The 21,627-nt window shown below is 36.8% G+C and overlaps 2 protein-coding genes across 8 annotated transcripts in view; both read right to left on the bottom strand.

Moving 5' to 3' along the window:
- The window catches only part of LOC6040797 (cation-independent mannose-6-phosphate receptor), a 209,579-nt gene extending 202,252 nt beyond the window's left edge, over nucleotides 1–7,327 (bottom strand). For 4 of the 6 annotated variants that reach the window (XR_005279066.1, XM_038266675.1, XM_038266678.1 and 1 more), the window contains exons 1-2: nucleotides 7,091–7,326; nucleotides 443–1,310 (exon numbers count right to left, since the gene is read on the bottom strand). Coding sequence is in view for 5 of the 6 variants with exons in the window: in XM_038266675.1 (XP_038122603.1) it covers nucleotides 443–640 (198 nt within the window). In the remaining variant the exon portion in view is untranslated. Of the gene's footprint in view, nucleotides 1–442; nucleotides 1,311–1,751; nucleotides 1,858–7,090 lie in introns of those variants that run through there. The other 2 variants (XM_038266677.1, XM_038266676.1) reach the window with 2 other exon arrangements.
- Nucleotides 7,328–8,586: 1,259 nt separating this feature from the next.
- LOC6040801 (histone H2A.V) lies at nucleotides 8,587–20,151 on the bottom strand. 2 transcript variants are annotated; one of them, XM_038266715.1, is made up of 4 exons: nucleotides 19,777–19,841; nucleotides 19,425–19,539; nucleotides 19,229–19,342; nucleotides 8,587–9,623 (listed from the first exon to the last, which is right to left on the bottom strand). In XM_038266715.1, the coding sequence occupies exons 1-4, from the start codon at nucleotides 19,824–19,826 to the stop codon at nucleotides 9,438–9,440; spliced, it is 465 nt and encodes a 154-aa protein (XP_038122643.1). In that variant the 5' UTR covers nucleotides 19,827–19,841; the 3' UTR covers nucleotides 8,587–9,437. The 2 variants fall into 2 exon arrangements, with proteins under 2 accessions (XP_038122643.1, XP_001850140.1); XM_001850088.2 differs by lacking the exon at nucleotides 19,777–19,841 and adding an exon at nucleotides 19,921–20,151 and having other exon boundaries at nucleotides 8,590–9,623; nucleotides 19,425–19,502.
- Between the last annotated feature and the right edge of the window lie 1,476 nt (nucleotides 20,152–21,627).

Raw genomic sequence — 21,627 nt, 5'->3', positions numbered from 1 at the left:
GGAGCAGGTGCTTAACCTGCCAAACATACGAGAATTTCCCCTAAATAAAAAATGTAAAAAAAACACTCTCAAAACTGAAAACAACTGTCAATTTAAGAAAAACAGCAAATATGCAAAAGATAATGTTTAAAGGTTGTAAAATCAGCTCAAAACTGCCAATAAAAACAAAAACTTAAAAAATGAGAAAAAAAAAGTGTTAATGCATTGGCTCAGTTCTTCTAACGCCATGTCGGAGTCATCATAATATCATCATCCTCTTTCAATAACAAAATCACATTCCCCTTTTAGCTTCCACGCCGTTCAGCGCAGACACCGACACCGATAACGAGCAGAAAACGTGTGCTTATCTGTTTTGCTGGTTCAACCCATACCCACCCAATTCAATGATGTGTAAGCAAATTAAACCCGACATCAACAACAACAAACGAGAGCAAATACTCACGAGACTGCTCCCGAGCGATCCTGCAGGAAGCAAGGCCACCGCTGCCACCAACGCCACCGTCAGAAACAGCTGAACCGAAGAAGTTGTTATCAATTTCGACGTTGTTGTCCTCCTCGGCGGCGCCTGCCGGGGGAGGACTATCGATTTTTCCACCGCCAAGCCGTCACGGCCATGGCCATCACCTCCACTTATTGACATGGTTTTTCACGCGACCTTGTGTCTTCTCCTAACTACTTTCGTGTGTGCTAATGTTGAGTTGTTTTCACTAGAACTGAGCTGTTTTCTAAATTAGCACCATCCTCAAGCAGACTTGCCTTTTGGTTTTCGATCTTCTATCGCGATTTGTATCACAAACAATTTTCAACAAGTGTGCTCTCTCTACGACGAGTTCACCTTTAGCTATATGAAGCGTAATACACACGTGTATAGAGCGGACTACCACCAAGTGTGGTGTAAATTTAGTATTTACACACCTTTCGGGGTTGACACAAATACGTGAACCACTGATAAGAGAGCCTTATCCATCAAGTGCACCTTGTTTTGAACAAAGAACGGCCTCACTATGAACTTTTTGAGCACTGAAATCTTCCTCAAATCAGCTTTCCAAACCTTTCTTCAAAAAATGCATAAAAAATCCCTTAATTTTCCTCTCTTCCTGATTTCATATCGATTCGCAATTACGTCCGTTCAAAACCACCTGCGACCGCACTATAAGCTACTGCCGACGCGATGTTGTTTAGTTGTGGTACCGTGCCGCACTCTTTGGTTCAGTTAGCTGTGACGAACACTCTCTGCTGGCTCTGCACTGCTACGCGTTGAGTCGGCGATTCATCAGCACTCCAAGAAAGTGTAAGAGAGAGAGAGGGACCTGGAAAACAGACATAAAGTGGCGATTAGTAAAACTGTAGTGTGGAAAAATGTAAATAAAATTGGAAAACATTGCAGGTTTAGTTTGGGCGGTGTTGCCATTTCATTTTGATTTTTTTGTAAAATGTAGATTAAAAATTACATTAAAACGACAGTTTTGGAAACAGCAATGTCCCATCCATATGGCGTGTGCAGATTCAGATCTGTGTTGATAAATGAGTCATCACTGCGGTTAACTTTACGCAGTATGTCTGGCAGCATAAGTGTTCGTTGTGTATCAATACAATGGCACACAATAGATGTTTAAATTAATAAATCAATACAGGGCTTTAACGCGAGAGTCAAATAATAACCAGAATCGACCAAAAGATGCAGTAGTAATGGTACAGGCGTAACCAAAATGACAAAGGACGAAGAAAATATATTAAACCCACGAGCTTACCAGTTATTAGCTGAGAGCACCTTCCGCTTCGGCGGTAGATCACCGATTGAAGCTCGCATTAAAAAAGACACGTGTTTATATAGGGTTGGCTAGTTCTCCAAGTCGGCACTTGGTGGCGCATGTGAGCCGAGCTGAGCGCCTTTCGCCTGAAAAATCCAGACACAAGAAGTTCGGGCAAAATTGGTTTTGCTAGAATCTTTCTAGAACATGAATACCCAACAACCTCTGGCCCGCGACTGCTTTTAATAAAAAGTTCTATGACTGATCGTTTAGGCTGTTTGTGAATTGTTGAATTAATTAAATGAGTGTCTTAATTTAAAAATAAAGCCTGAGATAAAATTTTCACATTTTACAATCGTATATTTGTTTAAAAATGTAACTGAATCAACATTTTATTTGGATTTTGCCTTTTAATGTTTCAGAACTGATCAAATATTTAAATAAAAATGGCACAAGAAAACAAAATTATCCAATCTGCAAAAATGTGAAATAAATGAAAAAACTTGACTAACAAATCACAAAAAAGACACTGAACATAAAATTCAAAAATAATAACTGCTATATACTAATGATCGATGCAAAAATGTAAGAAAAATAAAAATTGAGGCCTAAATCTAAGTCAAGAAACCAGAGAATAGAGATTAACAAAGTTTAAAAAACTTTGAAAAATAACGAATTGGGTCCTAAAATTAAGCTTAAATTTGTGATAGTATTGTCCATATTATCAGCTTATTAAATAAGCTTCTGAGTACAATGACCCTTTGTACGACCTGAAACGGTTTTAAATGAATTTTTCTATCAAATTAAAAAAAATATCTTTACGGCCCTTTTTACATAAAAGATTCTAAATTATTTTTTTCGCAAAACACATTTTTTTGCTGTACCGTACATCGGAATTTCACAAATGAGCAATTCTCTACCAAAACCGGGAATGGATTTTACTAGTATTTTTTTATTTGACTAAAACTTTGTGGGGGCCATCCCTCTATAAGTTATTTTGTGTCATTGGTTCACCCATACAAGTCTCCATACAATTTTGGCCGCTGTTCATACAAAAATGATACTTAAATATTCAAACATTTGTAACTTTTGAGTGAATGTTTTGATCCATTTGGTGTCTTCAGCAAAGTTGTAGGTATTGTTGAGGACTATTTAGAAAAAAAATGGTACACGGAAAAAATGTCTTTTTCTCACAAAAGCAAAATTTCCTAAAATACGTATTTTTTTATTTTGAAAAATGTTGAAAAAAATATGTTTTAGGGGCCAAAAATCTTCCACTGAGTTATGATTTTTAGAGAATTTCATACGAACAATTTTTTTATTCAACTTTTCATATGTTAAATTGAATTTGCCGGAACCCTTTGCCGTTTTCAAGATATAGTCACCAAAAGTTTGATTTTAGCGAAATATTTGCAGTTTTTCGGCAAACCATTTCCAAAAATATTTTTTTTGAAAAGTTCAGAAAATTTACTATAACATTGTCTAAAAGAAACTAAGGATAGGACCTCTGGTTGCTAAGATCATCTGCTGAAAGGAAAAGAAACGGGAAAATTGAAGTTTTCTAAATATCACCCAAAAAAAACCCACCATTTTCTAATGTCGATATCTCAGTAACTAATGTTCCGATTTTCAATGTTAAGGCCCAATACGCACATCCTAAGAAAAAGGATCAAGTAATGACTTTATGAACAGCAGAACAAAGGAGAGGCAATGATTTCTTGGGGCTTTTCTTCACTCTCTCTGGCTTGCTTTCGCTGCCGCTGCTCTGCCGTTCTACGCATAATTGTCTATGTCATTTTTGGACGATTTTGACTTTTTAACATTTTTAAGTTAAGTTTGTCTTATACTTCTAGAAAAACACATAAAATCTAGTCCTTTGTTCGGAAACTCATGAAAAACAACACCAAGTCTGTTTGTCCCATCGTTACACTTCTGTTCCACCAAGTATTTTCTCTCATAGGATCATTAGGTTAACGAAGCATTATGCTTTGTTTACCTATTGTATAGCAAGAGGATCATAAATAAGAGTGATAAACTACTAACTGGGGCGATTAGGGACACATAGGACGGATAGGAACCCACGGAGCAATAAAGCGTAGAAACACAGAAATCGGTCGAAAAATTTCAATAGCGTTTTTCTCAGTTGCACTTTTTTGACCATGGGACAATTATGCGTAGAACGGCAGTGCTGCTCATTTAAAATTTATCTTCCTTCCAAAGTGCGTATACAGATAAAAACATGAAACATTCGAGAAATTTTTCGATCTTTTTGAAAACAATAGGTCTATTCCCGTACTGCAGAATTCTGCAATTCTGCACAAAAACGGCAGCAGAGCGTTCCCGTACTTTTCTGCAACAAAGTAACTTTTCTCTCAGGCAGAACTTCTGCAATGAGAGAGGTAGAAGTTGCAGCAAAACCGTTCCCGTACTTTTCTGCAAGCTCTCTCTTCTCTTTCTTGTTGAAAAGTTACTGCAATTTGGTGCGATGGATGTTGAGTACACGCTTACATAAAATTTGCAAGTTGGGTGAAATCAAGCATTTTATTATTAGTTGTAATAATAAACGATTTTGGGGTAGTTTTTTATGTCTGGTTTTATTGAGAACGATTTCTTTTATGTTAACGATTTCAGGCTTAGTTCATTCATGTAAATGATAAAGCGATTTTTTTAGTGTTATTATTTTTACCTGATAAAACTTAAGCCATAGTGTTACAGCACGGCTAGTACCCCAACAAAAAATGTACTTTAAAAACAAATAGTTTTTAAAAACTTTTAAAAGACTCATTTCTTTTGAGTTTAATAATTTCAAATAAATATTTATTTAGGAATTATTTTTGATCATAAATTGATTTTTAAGATACTTAATATATGTGTTAAAACAATAGGTAAATTTAATTGGCAAATCATAAATTGTACCTTTAACGGCGCTACCAATTTGTATATGAACCAAAATAACCCAATTGTCGAAATTAAAGTTCTGAAACTCTAAAACTCTAAAATTCTTCAATTTTTAATTTTTTTGATTCTTAAATTCTTAAATTCTTAAATTCCTAAATTCCTAAATTCTTAAATTATTCAATTCTTAATTTCTTACCATCTTGAATGATAAAAAATACACATTTTTTGGAGTCATATTTTAGGTTAGAAACACATATTTAGACGATTTATAGATTGGAAATTTTGACTGTTTCTATTTTATTTATATTTTTATTTTAAAATTTTTGATTGACAGAATTTTTTAATTTTACTTTATTTTTGAAGTTTTAATTTCTTAAATTTCTTTTTTTTAATTTATCTATAGTTTTTGAATTTTTGATGTTCTGCACTCATAAATATTCAAAATTTTGTTTTTTACTTCGATTTTTTTCGACCTTTTTAAAAAATTTAAAATTAGGATTTTTTGAAATTTTAATCATTTTGAAATATTTAGTTTTTAATTATTTGAATTTATAAACTTTGAATTTGTGATTTATTATTTTTTTTTATTTTTCTGAATTATTTGCATTTTTAAAATTCTCAAATATCTGATTTATGTTTTTAAAAGTTTGAAAATTTGAAAATATTAGTTTTTATATGTTTGATTATGGATTTCTTAATTTCCAGATTTCTATTTTTTTTTTTAATTTGCCGATTTCGCTGCGTCACCGTTGTTCTCTCATGTGACATCCAGTCATGATTTATCTATGTTACCCTGAATAATCTTTCAAACATTCTGCTATTGAAACATGTATTTTTGGTCCCTTCTATATTAAACCTTTGTTTGTCTTTTTTTAAATCATATTTATTAAACGTACCTGCCACTCTCATTTGTAAAATTGTTTAAATAATGTAAAAGTTTTGAGTTGTTTCTAATATATGATTTCTACCTAAGCATAATTAATTTCTAGTTACTTAATAAATAATACTTCCTTGATTTTTTAAAATAAAATGTTGTGCTGCATGAAAAAAATAATTTCCCATTTCTAGAGGCAAACTTGTTACAATTACTTTTTTGGCAACCATTTTTTTAATATTTTGAAATAATTAAAAAACTTTAATACCCAATTTGAGTAAATTCACTCAACTGTGTACAATATTGCAGAAAAAGTACTGGAACGCGCTACCCAGGCAAAAGTTTTGCCGCTTCTCTCCTTGCAGAACTTCTGCAAAAGAGAGATCGCAGTCAAATCAATCCGAATTCTGAAACAGAATCTAATTAGAATCGGATACAAATTCCGTTTCAAACGCAACAACCGGTTCCGCGTTCGAACCGGTTGTTGCGTTTGAAACGGAATTTGTGTACGATTCTAATTAGATTCCGTTTCAGAATTCAGATTGAGTTAACTGGGATGAAGAGAGCGAGCTGAAAAGTACGGGAACGTGCTGTAAAAAAGTGAATTGCTGGCTGCAGAATTCTGCAGATCCTGCAGAAATTCTGCAATTCTGCAAGTACGGGAATAGACCTAATATTTTGAATTTTTTTTTTCAATCAAGACTAACATTTCAAAAGGGCATAATAATATTGTCCAACCCTGGTTATAGAAAAATGGAAATTTATTGAAGATTGAAACTGACGACATTGAAACTGTTTGTTGAAGAATTCCGGGTTTTGGTAAAAACCACCACTCCCTTAAAATATAATCATTTGCCAAACATACACTAAGTCTTACACAACCAACCACATTTGATTCGGAGCGTTTGGTACGGTATGTCCACGCATCCTTCCTCCCCTGTAGATTCTGTGAAATGTGTGCCGTTCTCAAAATCCTATCTGCGGTAAACACAACGCAGCAGGACTGGCCGCTTTAATCTTTGTAATAGGATTTCGGGTGTTATCGGATATATTGCAAATATCAGATAAGTGCTCGAGGCGTAATCTTATCACAAGACTTTCCAGCATGCTTTCATTGGACTGGCTGCGTTTGTGTTAATTTAAATTAGATTTAGGTAGTTGAATATCCTAAACTAAAGAAATAAAAATAGTAAAAATACCCACATTTTTTTAAGTTTGTCAACTGGCACCACAGATTTTCCCAACCAACACAAACGCAACCAAAATGCATTCATTTTACACACAACTTTGCAAGAGCGATGTTGGTATTACTTTTTCGCGAAAATTTTTCTTCATAAAAAGCACTTTTTTTTGTTTCTGTCAGCTGATATTGCGACAAAAGAAACCGCGAGTCATCGACGGGGTGACTCATATTTTGCATTTATTTAGAGCAAGTCCTTCAAAAAGAAGAAATAATTATTATTCGTTTTTCATTTCAGAGATAAGAGCAAAATTCTTTAAAATATTTGCTACACCCAAAATGACCTCGAGAAAAGTGCTTTATTTGCCTTAATTTGACGATGAGTACCTTTTTGCTGAATCCACTGCTGACTGATTCTAAAGAACCGACAAATATTTCGCAGTCTTGTGATAATTGATAACTTCAACTAGAAAACACTTTGAAGAAACTCACTCGCGACGACCGAGACCGTTCAAGAACCCGCTCCGGATCGAAATCGAACCGAACTGACGGCGTTTTTGTTTTGCTTTGCAGATTCTTTGGCGTGTTTTCCTCTTTCGTGTTGTGCAAAACAAAAAGGGCGCACGCTTGAAGGTGTGTGTGTGTGAGTGACATTTGCAAACTGTCAAACGCGAAAAAGCCGCAAAACGCCCTTCGGAAACGTGCGGGGTGCAAAAATAAGGAGTTTGGGGATAAATTTTGCCTCTATCACATTTTCCAAAAAACTTTCATTATTGCTTAGTTTTTTGTTAAAATTCTTGAAATTTCAAACACATTTTCAAGCTGTAATTTATGGTTGAATAGAGCTATCTAAGCCCGAGCTCACGCACACTAGCGCCCCATTTGTTTTGCTGGCGGGTACAAAATTTAACCTCAATCTTTTTCGAGTACGTACACGCAATACATGGGTACGGTTCTCGTTGCCCTTTCGATGCTTGCGTCGATGGTGTCGACGTCGGCCAGCTTGTGTAGATCGACGGCTGGGCACCACGGGTCCACCATCTTGAGCAGCTTATTCTGCTTCACCTGGAGTCGTTTACGGTGCGATTTCTCCAGCCCGCCTAAGCTCGCAAGTTCTCCCAGGATTGAGCAAGTTTATGGAAACTGTTTTTTTTTTATTTTTTATTTGGATAAACTTTTTGTCTATTTTTTCTGTGATCAAAGCAGTCATTGTACAATTCTGGATTTTTTTTTAAAAGGTCCACTGCCGTTCTACGCATAATTGTCCCATGTCAGTTTTTGACGATTTTGACTTTATGCCATTTTTAAGTTTAGTCTGATGTGTACTTTAAGAAAAACACATAAAATCTGGTACTTTGTTCGGAAACTCATCAAAAACAACACCAAGTCTGTTTGTCCCATCGTTGAACTTCTACGCATAATTGTCCCACCAAGTATTTTCTTACACGAAATCATTAGTTTTACTAAGCATTATGCCTTGTTTACCTGTTGTATAGCAAGAGGATCACAAACAAGGGTGATAAACTGCTAACTGGGGCGATTAGGGACACATAGGGTGAATAGGAACCCACGGGACAATTATGCGTAGAAACACAGAAATCGGTCGAAAAATTTCAAACGCGTTTTTCTCAGTTGCACTTTTTTGAACATGGGACAATTATACGTAGAACGGCAGTCCAATAAACCAAATTTTTAGTTTTTTGCTTTTTGGGTGTTTTTTAATGCCCCTAACTCATGGCGGAATTTTCTGATCGATTTGCCGTCTTCGGCAAAGTTATAGGTCTTGCTTATGACTTTTCAGAAAAAAAGAGTGCACTTATTTGATAAAAAAAAAAACATTTTTTTAAGGAACGTGTCATCAAAATAAACCCTAAACGCCATTCTCGTTTGTCTTAATAGTAAAATTTTATTATTTTTCATCGAAAATATAATAAGAAAAACGCACTTAACTTATGTACTCTAGATTTTAGATTTTCTTTTTTCTCTCATTTTAGTTTTCTCTCTCAATTTGCGTTAAAAATTAGTTAAAGATTGTATTATTTCTTCTGGTTGTGTGTGTGTGTGTGTGTTGTTGTTGTTGTTGGTGCTGCTGATGTTGTTGCTCTTATCGCCACTCTGCTGCTGACAAGGAAATCTACTAAACTTTATGCTGCTGCGCGCGCCGAAACCAAACAGAATCCAATTGGGGGAAAGAAAAATGAAATCAAGACTACCTCCTCATCTTTGCAGTTAGTTGCGTATTTTTGCGAAAATTTTATTTCTCTCTCGTTTTGCTATGCGCACAGATTTTTTTTTTCTCTTTACTAAGAAACATGGTTCTAAAACTGACTGTGTATGCACTAATAAAAAGGAAAACATTATCTCTCTCTTAACAAACAAGAAAGTCTTGTTCTCGCCGCGTTTGTCTACTAAGGTTAAAGATCGTCTCGTATTCTTCTCTTCTCTGATGCTGCGATCTCCTCGCACGAGCGATACCAGGTAAGGTTTGAAAAATAATTACAGTTATATTAATATGCAGTTTTTTGTTTTGTTTGTGAGTGTGTCGTTTGTGTCGACGTGTGTGTGTGTCTGTTATTGTTTATGCTGTTGCTGTTGTCTCACGTTCTCTCACACATTTTGGTGGTCGTCCACGCGCGCGCTTCTGGATGATATTTTCAGTTAGAGTTAAAAAATAAGAAGGGGGAGAGGGGTGTGTGTTCCTTGGCTGCGGGGCTGCTTCGGGGGTTTAGGGAGGTTATTCGGGGCCGCCCTTTTTACCGATCAGCGACTTGTGGATATGCGGGATGACACCACCGCCGGCGATCGTCGCCTTGATCAGACTGTCCAGCTCCTCGTCTCCGCGGATGGCGAGCTGCAAGTGACGCGGCGTGATACGCTTCACCTTCAGATCCTTGGACGCGTTGCCGGCCAACTCGAGAACCTGGGGGGAAAATGGAAGATGGGAAACATTACTTGAAAATTGCAGAAATAGTGAACTTTTTTGGAAATGTCAATACCCCTCACTCCCCTCGTGGACAATGTATGTTGAGAGAACTAGAAGCGCTTCCCTACCGACGTAAGAAGTAAGGTCATGTAAATCGAAAGTGGATGGACGGATCGACGTAAAAGGCATTTTTTTGTTTGATTTCATGGCCTTTAATAACGGACGTCAATAAAGAAGAACGTAAAGAGGAGAATTGAGAAACGACATTGCTAAAAAATATGCTGCTGTATATCACTGACTTGTGAAATTCCTAAAACCAATACTCGGAGCTTATGATGGCGTGTCCATATGCTTCATCCTTCAATCCACCATCCAGGCAGCCCGGAGAAAGCCAAACAAGCGTGTGAACACGGGATTGAAACTCCTCTGAAAAACCTGTATCATTTTCTCATTCGAAACAGTGGCGCTACGTGGTGGTAGCTGCCCTGTTTATTACACTGTGAAATTTTTCATGGCCAATCCAAGGAACCAGAAGGTGACAACAGAAATGTCCGTCCAAAAGGGGTGCTGCAAAAACCTTATTATTTTTAACAAATTTTCAAACAAATCAGCAACGAATTACAAGTTTGACAGTCGAACTATACTTAAAGGTTAGTTTTGTTATTTGTTTTTGCAAAACCGCATATTTTTAACGAAAGTGCCAAAAATATTCGAAATCACCTTTTGCCTCTTGGTGGCGCTTTGTGTTAGTATGTGTGAGGTCGATGTTTGCGGACGTGACAGTGTTGTTACGGGAGTGTCGAAAAAAAAATCCGCGCCAAATCCGCGCCGACATAAAATCCGAAACTGCGCGAAATCCACGCCATATAAAAAAAATATCGCGACTAACATTTAAGAAATTTTATTTTTTAATGAAGAAAAACTTATTCAGAAAGTATTTGATTAAAAAAACTCGTATTATGTTTAAAGGCTCCAAAAGAATGAAAGCAAAAAATCCATTTAAAAAAAATCCTCAAGAGACGGTCAAGGCAAGGGTCGTGAAAAAAAAAAATACTTCAAAATTGAAAATACAACATTTAAAAACCTAAAAATTTAACTTCAAAAATGTAACCTCAAGTTCTTCCAGGATGCTTTTTTCGGACTGGCTGCGCTTGTGTTCGATAAGATTAGATTAGAAAAATATAACCTCAAAATAAAATCAAAATCTAAAATTATAATTTCGCAATTCGCAATTTTCAGTGTAAGAACGGGCCTTGACCGATCTTATGCACTAGGTTCCCGACGAACACGCACTGCCCTTACACCTACATCTCACCCTTGCTCTGAGTCAGTACGAGCAGCACGCTAGAACACGCTTTGAGTGTTCGTGCCAGGCATGCACACTAGGGTGGTCCAAATCTGGACTTTTTTGGGGCTACCCCCTGAAATCAAAGATTGACCCATCACTAGGCTAAATTCCAAATTTGAGCTCATTCTGACCACGGGAACCACTCCCTCCAATCGCTTAAAGTTTGTATGGGAAAAATCGTCAAAATGTATGGAGAAAAGCAACTGTTTTACTTTTTTACCTGTGGAAGGCGCAATAATTATCCGATTCTTACCATTTCTCAAATGTAGAACCTTCATTAAATTTAGAACAACTTTCCCGAAGATACCATATTTTTAGGATTTTTTCCCGCGAAGTTATTAGCGCCCAAAACTGACCCTTTTTGCGCGGCCAGCTGTAAGGGGCTACCTAACAACGATGTTTATTTCCAATTCGTAAACGCACGTGCTCTCTCTCAGGTTCAAACTCTCTCACGAGCTTGCTCGCCTGCCTGCCTGCCTGTTTACCTACAAGCGCGCGCTCTGTATTTCTGCTTGGACTTTTGTCGTCGTCGTCGTCGTTTTCGTTTGCTATCCGCTGCGCTGCGTTACTGGCATGTTTATTATAATTTTCAACGAAAATAGCAGGTTTGATTTGACTTATAAAATGTAATGTAATATGTGATTATCAATAGATATCATATTATCAGAGCGTGTGAGAGAGAGTAAAAATTTCGATGAATTAGCTCATCCATGAATCGTCATCTGTTCTGATCCAAACCTAATTGCAAACGTTTTGGATTTTAATTTATCTGCTTTTGTTACAAGAAATACCATGCAGTTTTTTTTAGATAAAAAGGAAGGAATTTTCTTTAGATTTTTTTTTAAACTGAATCCAAATGAGTATCTTAAAGGAAGGCCGCAACTGCAAGATCTGAAGGTAGTTAACGATTGTGCAGAAAGAGATGTTTCCTGAATCGAAAAACTTACAGGTAAACTGACAAAAAATGATAAACAGTTGCAAAATGTGTTGCAGGTGATCTAGGAACACAGAAATAAATTCCCAGAAAGAATAAAAAAATAATTTTAGAGAGTATTAATGAAAATTTGCAGCAATAATTGTAAAATTGCCTTGATTTGTTCTGATTTGTACTAAAATATATTTTTGTTAAAGCAAACTACCTAAAGGAACAACATTTGTATTACCTGAAGATTTTTTTTTAAATAATTGAATCATTACCATGTTTCTTTAGCATATACGAAAAACTGCGTGTAATGCTTGGAAAAACAAACAAACCCTGTTCCCATGACATTTGCTGTATTTTTTAAATTGAGCCTAAGCTGTCTTTTCTTTGAACTATTTTTTCAGCGCAGTTTTTTTATTTTTGTCATAATTTAAGAATTTATATGCTAAATATATCTCAAAACAATCCTGCTATTTTAGTTGAAAATCACAATAAACATGCCAGAAACTCAGCGCAGCGGATAGCAAACGAAAACGACGACGACGACAAAAGTCCAAGCAGAGAAACAGCGTGCGCTTGTAGGTAAACAGGCAGGCAGGCGAGCAAGCTCGTGAGAGAGTTTGAACCTGAGAGAGCACGTGCGTGTACGAATTGGAAATATACATCGTTGTTAGGTAGCCCCTTACAGCTAGCCGCGCAAAAATGGTCAGTTTTGGGCGCTAATAACTTCGCGGGAAAAAACCCTAAAAATATGGTGTCTTCGGGAAAGTTGTTCTAAATTTAATGAAGGTTCTACATTTGAGAAATGGTAAGAATCGGATAATTATTGCGCCTTCCACAGGTAAAAAAGTAAAACAGTTGCTTTTCTCCATACATTTTGACGATTTTTCCCATACAAACTTTAAGCGATTGGAGGGAGGGGTTCCCGTGGTCAGAATGAGCTCAAATTTGGAATTTAGCCTAGTGATGGGTCAATCTTTGATTTCAGGGGGTAGCCCCAAAAAAGTCCAGATTTGGACCACCCTAATGCACACCTTCTTTTCCGGTTACGCATTTAAACTCGGCCGGGGGTGGTACATTACGTAGGGTTTGATGTAAGTATAAGCGCCTAACCATTTATAGTGTGCCTATCAACTTTCATTAAAGCAAAAACTGTTTTATTTTTAGTTTGAATTCAAAACTAGTTGTTATTTTACTGTTTATTGTTTTCTCCTGAAATCTTTCCTAGTGTTGAGTCGTGTTTTTATGTTGCTATTTCTTTTGTCGCGGTGTTTTGTTACAATTTTTGGTCCTAAGCATTTTAGAAAAGTTTTTCAAAAGTACAATAGTAATATTTGCGTTAATCCTTTAATCATCTCATAAATTGAGTCAGGGCTCGAACCTCACTTGCTTAAGAAAAAGGTGAAGTTTTAAAACAATGGACACTGAAAGAAATATATATGTAAAGAATCAATAGTAAAAGAAAGATAGTAATTTATGAAGAAGATAAAGAAATTAACAATAGTTAATAAATAGAGGTAACAAACATGCTTAGATTGTATTGAGGGTAATTTACAGGAAGATGAGAAATTATTGAAATAGATAAATAAAGAAAAGGCACATGATAAACAAAATTGACATCGCTGCCAAATTAAGGAAAGCAGACAGTTTGTTGCAACAGCATCAATTAGTAAAATAGAGTGGAAAAGCGTTGAGAAATAAGAGAATCAAATAAGTAAAATCGAAATCAAAAGGAGGATAGTAAACAAAAGCCGTTTAAGAAAATCAGTGAAAAATAAACAGATGATAGATGGTAGCTGGAAATGGAAAGGAGAGAGAAAACCCCGTTCTGCAACGTTCAGGTACATCCACAGCAGTTGACTCAACATACAGCGAATCTAAACAATACCGTCTACAATCACAAATGACTTCCCTTTCCCACATTGACGCGCCCCTTTCTTCTAGCCGTCTCGACTCTGACCCTCGCTGGTCAAAGGTTTACGATCCGTTTCCACAGGCCACCAGCTAGGTTACACCTTGTCATCATGATGACTAAACCAAGCCAACGTGGAGGTAAGAAAATAGGACACTTGCAAGGAACCAGAGCTATACTGTCCTGATCAAGAAAGATCTAACAGGACTACGGACGTAGTCAGTGACGCTCCTTCCAGGATGTTCCTCGCCTGAGCGTCAACTGAAGAGATATCATCAGAATCATTCGCACTTGGCCTGCAAAATCAAAATCTAAAATTATAATATGATAAAATTTTAAATTTCGAAAGTCTAAATATTCAAAATCTTAGAATTTTTATACAGTTTGTAATCCAAAATGCTCGCTAAATTTCACTCCGAAAGAAATATAATTTCCGATATTTAAAATAATGTCTTCTCATCATTTCAAAATCTCTTACATAAAATAGGACTTCAAAAATTGTGGAATTTAAGAATTTTAGAACTTAAGAACTAAGAATTAAAAAAAAAACATTTTAGAATTTAGAATCTTAGAATTTTAGAATTTCAGAATTTTAGAAAATTTAAGAATTTTAGAATTTTAGAATTTCAGAATTTTAGAATTTTAGAATTTAGGATTTTAGGATTTTAGAATTTTAGAATTTTAGAATTTATAAGCTTAAGAATACTAAAAATTGATTAGATTTGAGAATTTTTCCTATATTGTTTTGAATTTGATATTTTTTAGTTTTAAAATTTTGACTATTTAATTTTGATTTTTTTTAAATCTTCAAATTTTCGATTACCCAAATTTTTGGTGTTTTGAATTTCAGATTGCTAAATTTTTGAATTTCGAAATTTCAGATTTTTTAAAATACGATTATAGAAATTTCGAAAAAATTAATATGTATTTTGATTTTTTTTTTGTTATAATAAAACGTTACTTAATCCACCTTTAGGTGGTTGGTGCCTTCCTCATATTCATAAAGTCAATACATTCAGTAAAAATAGCAACATTCCCCTTAACATGTTTAACAAATCAACTTTATTACTCATTTCTTTTGATATGGTTCGCAGACCATCAATATTTCTGGCTCATCGGCAAGGTCTGATAAAAAAACCTATCCAACGATAGTTCGCATGGAAGATTCAGACAATATTTTTATCACAATATCTGAAATCAAACCTCTAAAAAGTGTATAAATAACACTTAAGTGCCAATAACTTTTAATAGGGTTGTCAGATCCTTGATGTTTTAGGCTCATTTGAAAGGTCTTTTGATTATCTAACTAACGATGGGTCGCATGATAGACCCGGACATCATTTTTACTGAAATATTTGAGATCCGGCCTCCAAAAAGTGTATAAATAACACTTAAGTGCCAATAACTTTTGATAGGATTGTCAGATCCTTGATGTTTTAGGCTCATTTGAAAGGTCTTTCGATTATCTAACTAACGATGGGTCGCCTGATGGACCCGGACATCATTTTCATTGAAATATCTGAGATCCGGCCTCCAAAAAGTGTATAAATAACACTTAAGTGCTAATAACTTTTGATAGGATTGTCAGATCTTTGATGTTTTAGGCTCATTTGAAAGGTCTTTCGATTATCTAACTAACGATGGTCCGCATGATAGACCCGGACATCATTTTTACTGAAATATCTGAGATCCGGCCTCCAAAAAGTGTATAAATAACACTTTTTTTTTTTTTTTTTTGCTTAAAATTATTTATTTGGCTTCTTGTTAATACATTTTTGGGCCAGGTTTAATCTTCTTAACTTCTTCTTCTTTTCCAACAAGTTGTAGCAGTTTTTTGTATCTGCATAAATAAAGCATGGTTCTTTCGTTATTTGAAGTGGATTTTCGTTTTCGTTGCTGCTGTTGATTGCGGTGTATGGTGTTTGTAGTTCGTTTTCGTGTCTATCTTGAAACGATAAATCGGGTGCGTTATCGTTGTCAATCTTCTTTTCTGGTTCTGTTGTTTTCACGGTGTCGTCTTCGTCTTCTTCATCTGATCTGGTGCTGTTGCTGTCCATGTGTTTTGATGCGACTGTGCATTTTTGCCCCGCATGTAGTTTTTGGGAACAATAGCGACACGTCTTAATTTGTTCTTTATGAACAATGTACGCCGATAGACCCTCAATCTTGACGAATGAAGGTATCGGCTTTTTGATTTTCATCCGCACGACCCTCACCCCGTTCGGGATACCGGGAAGAAGTCGCGCCATACCTCGTTGTGGATTGAAGTTATCTCCCCGTATTGTTGTAGTTGATCCTCGATGAGATGATTTGGCATTCGAGGTGGCAAATCGTGGACTTTAACCTCGATAGTGCCATCCTCCACGTAGATCGGAATTAGGAACCGCTTCTTCTCATGCACAATGAAGTGCTTTGAATTGTGGTCCCTAGCGATGCGGAAAGCTTGTTCTGGCGTTGTTGTCTCGATGATGACCTGATTCCTCGACACGTTCACCTGCAGGTTACGCACCGACGACAGGTCCAGTTTGACTTGCTGCTGCAGAAAGTTCTGGATTGTCCCCAATTCGGGAACCGCTGGCATGACATTAAAGTCAAAAACCAGGGAGTTCTGGCGAAAAGTTTTCATTTCGTTTGGCACTAGAACAATGAACGACCTTGGGCCGCAACCGTCTCACAGAAGAAAGCGAACAGTTCACGAGCGCAAATGCGACCGCTTTGGCTGAGTGTAGAATAGCGACTGTATAAATAACACTTAAGTGCCAATAACTTTTGATAGGATTGTCAGATCCTTGATGTTTTAGGCTCATTTGAAAGGTCTTTCGATTATCTAACTAACGATGGGTCGCATGATGGACCCGGACATCATTTTTACTGAAATATCTGAGATCCGGCCTCCAAAAAGTGTATAAATAACACTTAAGTGCTAATAACTTTTGATAGGATTGTCAGATCCTTGATGTTTTAGGCTCATTGGAAAGGTCTTTTTAATACCTTTCTGAAAATGTATAACATGACAGGGTTTCTTACAAAAACCACCCTTTTTACAATCTTCCGGACATACGCCAAAATCGTTTTTTTAGCATAACTTTTGAAGTACTTTACTAAACTTCATAATTTTCAATAGGGACTTATGGGACCCCAAGACGAATCGAATGAGACCAAAACGGTCCAAATCGGTTAAGCCAGTGCTGAGATAATCGAGTGCATATTTTTTGGTGCACAGACCCTCATCCCTACACACACACACACACACACACACACACAGACATTTGCTCAGAATTTGATTCTGAGTCGATTGGTATACGTGAAGGTGGGTCTACGAGGTCAAATTAAGAAGTTCATTTTTCGAGTGATTTTATAGCCTTTCCTCAGTAAGGTGAGGAAGGCAAAACTATTAATTAATTGAATGTTCTGATTTTTTGGTTTTCGCCAAGAATGTTTAAATTTAGAAAAACAAAATTCTACCGATTAAATTCCATTCCAAAATTCGAAAGTGGAGGCCAGCTTCTGTTATTTGGCGCCCACCAGAACAAGCCCCAATAATAGGTTTTGTTACACATTCTAATGTCTATATCTTCGGGAAAAGTTTGTAATATTTGATTTACAAAATTAAAAATTGAATAAATCCAAAATAAAATTAAAAATAAATGAGGTTAAAAATCATTACTCAAAACTCAAAAGAAATTAAATATTCAGAGAGGAGATGTTAAGAAATGAAAAGAAACATATAAAAAATAATTTCTACATAATCTTCATCTTTATTTTTGACGTTTCGTACTAAGAAAATACAAACAAACATTTTCAGAAGAAAATTCAATTAATAAAAATTATGAAATTCTTGCACTCAAAGGAAAAACAAATTATCGTAATTCCACATTGTAATTTGTATAAAAGTTTAAAATAGTAAAGTTTGTAATTTCATAAAAGTTTAAAATATTTTTAAACCAGTCCAAACATGTTAAATATGATTATCGATGCAGAATAATGCATTGTTCTCAGTTGATTAGACTTCAATTTCCATTGAAATTTTGATATTTTTTTGAAAAAATATTTTTTTTGCCCCTCTGATTTTTCGGACCAATTTTGAAGGGGAGCGAAACTTTGAAAAATATTTGCAACGGCCTTTTTTTCTGTTTTTTTTTTAATTTAATTTTTATTTTATTTTAAAAAAATCAAAATTTGTATTTTTTTTAAAAATCTTAATTTTATATTTGTTTATATTTTAATTTTTTTTCCAATTTTTAAATCTTTTATTTTTTATATTTTTTTAAACGTTCAAGTTGTTTTTATTATTTTTTTTTTAAATTTTAATTTTCTTTCCGTGCTTGATTCGATTTTTTCCCAGCTTGATTCGATTTTCTGTGCATAATTCCATTTGATGCGTTAGCAAACAGGCTGAATATTTGGCTCGATCTGGTTCGAGGCTCGAGCCAAAATTCTCAGTGGGGAGTTTTTATTTTTTAAAAAAAGGTCCAATAAATTTTTATTTTTTTTGCTTTTTGGGTGTTTTTTTAATACCCCTGACTCAAGGTGCTACCGCGGTGGGGTTGACACGTCGGGTGCAAATTTGATTTGCTTCGATGTTTGCCACCAGCGCTGGAGATGCACTTAACCCTTAACTTTTCGAATTTTCGAGTTATTGACATTTAAGGAACAGTTGAACTCCATATTTTTTTGGAAAGAATATTTTTTAAAAAGTTTCTTGATGGCGTTTCAATTGTTATTTAAAATTTTTTAAGCGGTTCATGGTTTTTTGGCACCAATAAATATAATAAGAAATTTAAAGAAACAAAAAAAGTGAAAGTATAGATAAAATAATTCAAACAAGAGAAATCCCCTATTTTTTCAAATTTTACTGGGAGCGTAAAAAAAGTTCTAACTTTTCATTCTTTGTTTACTTACTACGCGCCAAAAATACGCAAGCCGTTACGCAACCACCAGGCAGGACTAACACCACGCACATCTGCGCTTCTGATGCGACACAATTCACACGCATCAAACAAAAGCCAAAAGGAAAACAAAATCGCGCTACGAAATTACGCGCCAAAACCAGTTTCTCCCTCCTCCCTTTTCGACAAATGTGTTTACAAACAAAACCGTTTCCCAAAAGAAAAAAAGAAGTCCAACGGGAAAATCGAATCAATTCAAACTTTGGCAACGCATTTTGCGCCCGTTTTCCCCGATGCGTAAAAGAAAGCGCATCGTCGATAAAAAAAGTGACGCGCGCGCGTCAACAAACGAGCAAAGGAAACCCCGAAAAAATACGTTAAACACAAAACAAAATGGCGCGCCCGCGCGCGCTGCCACAACAAAACAACAAACAAAACGCGCGCGCTCTCTCTCTCTCTCTCCTTCAACCCTAACCTCAAAAAGGGAAGAGGCGGCGTCGTCGTCGTCAATTCGAGCTTCGTGGAACTTACCTCAGCGGTCAGGTACTCGAGGATGGCAGCGGAGTAGACGGCGGCCGTGGCACCGACGCGTCCGTGGCTGGTCGTGCGGTTCTTCAGGTGCCGATGGATACGACCGACGGGGAACTGTGGCGCGAGAGGGGAAAACGCGAGAAATCGAACGTTAGCTTTTGGCGCCAAATTTGAAAAAGTGCCCAGTTTCGCTTACCTGAAGTCCGGCACGGGCCGAGCGCGATACGGCCTTGGCTTTCGCCTTTCCGGAGTCCTTGCCAGCTTTGCCTCCTGCCTGCAAAGTGCGTTGAAAGTTACAAAATCGTTCAAATCTGTTTCGTCAGCCGCCGCCATAACGCAGCGACAAAAAAGTCAACACAAAAATAGAGGTTATCTTCCCGCCGGGAAGAGTTCGGTACGTCAGGCAGGCCTTGGAAATTTCCGCGCTCTCCGAGACTCTCCCGCGGAGGTTTGCCTGAGCAACCAGCACAGAGGAAAATCCGAGGAGGCTGTGCCATCGGTATCGATTTTCCCAAACGTCACAAATTTTCCGCTGGAAAAAAACGAACTTCTTTTCGCCTCTTCCTCGAAGCAAACCCAAGCCGCCGCCGGAAGCCATCCAAGCCGGCGGCAGCGGGGCGTCACTTTCGGAGGTTTCCCGCGCGCGCCGGAAGATAACCTCAAACCTCACTACTTCCCCACCAAAAACTCACCATTTTTGCTAATAAATCGCTGTTTTAATCACTAAAAATCGCTTGATAAACACGCACACACTTCTCGCCGCCGCTTGCTTGCTTTTTTTTTGTTCTTTGGAAAATGGCTGCCGGAGCTCGCACCACTGTGTTTGCTTGGGGAGATTGGCTTGGGCTGTCTGTCTGTTTTGAGCGCCGAAGCGAGAGCACGAAACACGTCCGAACGGAGCGAGCTAAAGAAGAATACTGACGGCAAGACGGCGGTTGGTGAGCGGATTTTGAGCGCGCGCGAGAGGTAGACACAATAAAAAGAGCACGCGCCCGTGCGAAAGAGAGAGGAAGAAGGGGAGGTAGAAAGAAAATGGCCAACGCGCGCGATTGGACAGCTGGCGGTCAATCCAAGAACTAACATTTGGTTCGTGTCTTTGCTATGGTAGGTAAACGGTCAAGGGGTGGGACACTCGGTTTTGTTTATTTTACTGTTTTATTTATCCAGAAATTGGGTACTAAAGCCCTATGTCAATTTTTATGTACAACGGTCATTTTAATGCAAAATTTTTTTTGACAGGACAACATTTTTTCGATGGATCAACTATGGTCCCCTTGGAACGAGCTGTCAAGTAGGAGCTTTTCTGTCAAGAAGGACCGCGAGGTTAATTTTTCAAAATTGATTTAAAAATCCATTTTAAACTCTTTGTGGTTGTACAAAGGGTCATTGTACTCAGAAAAATAAGCTTTATCGCTGTAAACAATAATATCAGCAATCTATGCTTCATTTTAGGACCCAATTAGAAGTGCAACATGGAGCTTCTATGAAGTTTATCATGACAGTTGCGAAAGTTTAACTCCATAAGGCTTTCTAGTCAGAAATTTACCAACACATTCAAAGTATGTTTACATGACAGCTGGACGTTTGTTTGCATCAGGTTTCCTATCTCTAAGGCTTTCTAGTCCCAGTGAAAAAAATATAATTTAACTCAAAAATGACGAACTCCTCGTCACAGTGTCCTGATGCAAACAAAGATCGAGCTGTAGCTGTCACAGCCCTGCGAAGTATGTTGGCTGACATATCAGGCAGTCAGTCAAAAAAACCAGCTAGAAGTCGTCTGACAAATTTTTTTTGCTAGAAAGAGATAGGAAACCTGATGCAAACAAACGTCCAGCTGTCATGTAAACATACTTTAAATGTATTGGTAAATTTCTGACTAGAAAGCCTTCTTTCTAGCAAAATTTTTTTGGCAGGCGACTTCTAGCTGGTTTTTTTGACTGACTGCCCGATATGTCAGCCAACATACTTCGCAGAGCTGTGACAGCTACAGCTCGATCATCGTTTGCATCAGGACACTGTGACGAGGAGTTCGTCATTTTTGAGTTAAATTATATTTTTTTCACTGGGCCTAGAAAGCCTTATCCCACTGAGAAATGTAACGCCCCGATCGGCCTTCGTAAGCCCGATTTTATTCTACCATCAGACTGATCGGGTCGTTACATTTCTCAGTGGGATGTTGCCGGCTCACGATTCTATGACAATTTCCGGAATTCCATTTCCCGGAATGGACGTTTTACGGAATGGACATTATCCGGAGTGGACGTTTTCCGGAATGGATCACGCAGAAAAATATTTTGTAGAATCAGCCTGTACGAGGTTTGCTTCAACAAAATTTTTTGTTGAATATAATCAAAAATTTTTTGCATTGAATCAACTCTCGAATTTTGTTGTTTCAAATC

This window comes from Culex quinquefasciatus, chromosome 1 (assembly GCF_015732765.1).
Source record: "Culex quinquefasciatus strain JHB chromosome 1, VPISU_Cqui_1.0_pri_paternal, whole genome shotgun sequence".
NCBI classification, from domain to species: Eukaryota; Metazoa; Arthropoda; class Insecta; order Diptera; family Culicidae; genus Culex; species Culex quinquefasciatus.
Note: the sequence above shows the minus strand (reverse complement) of the source record. Positions and strands in the feature narration are given on the sequence as shown.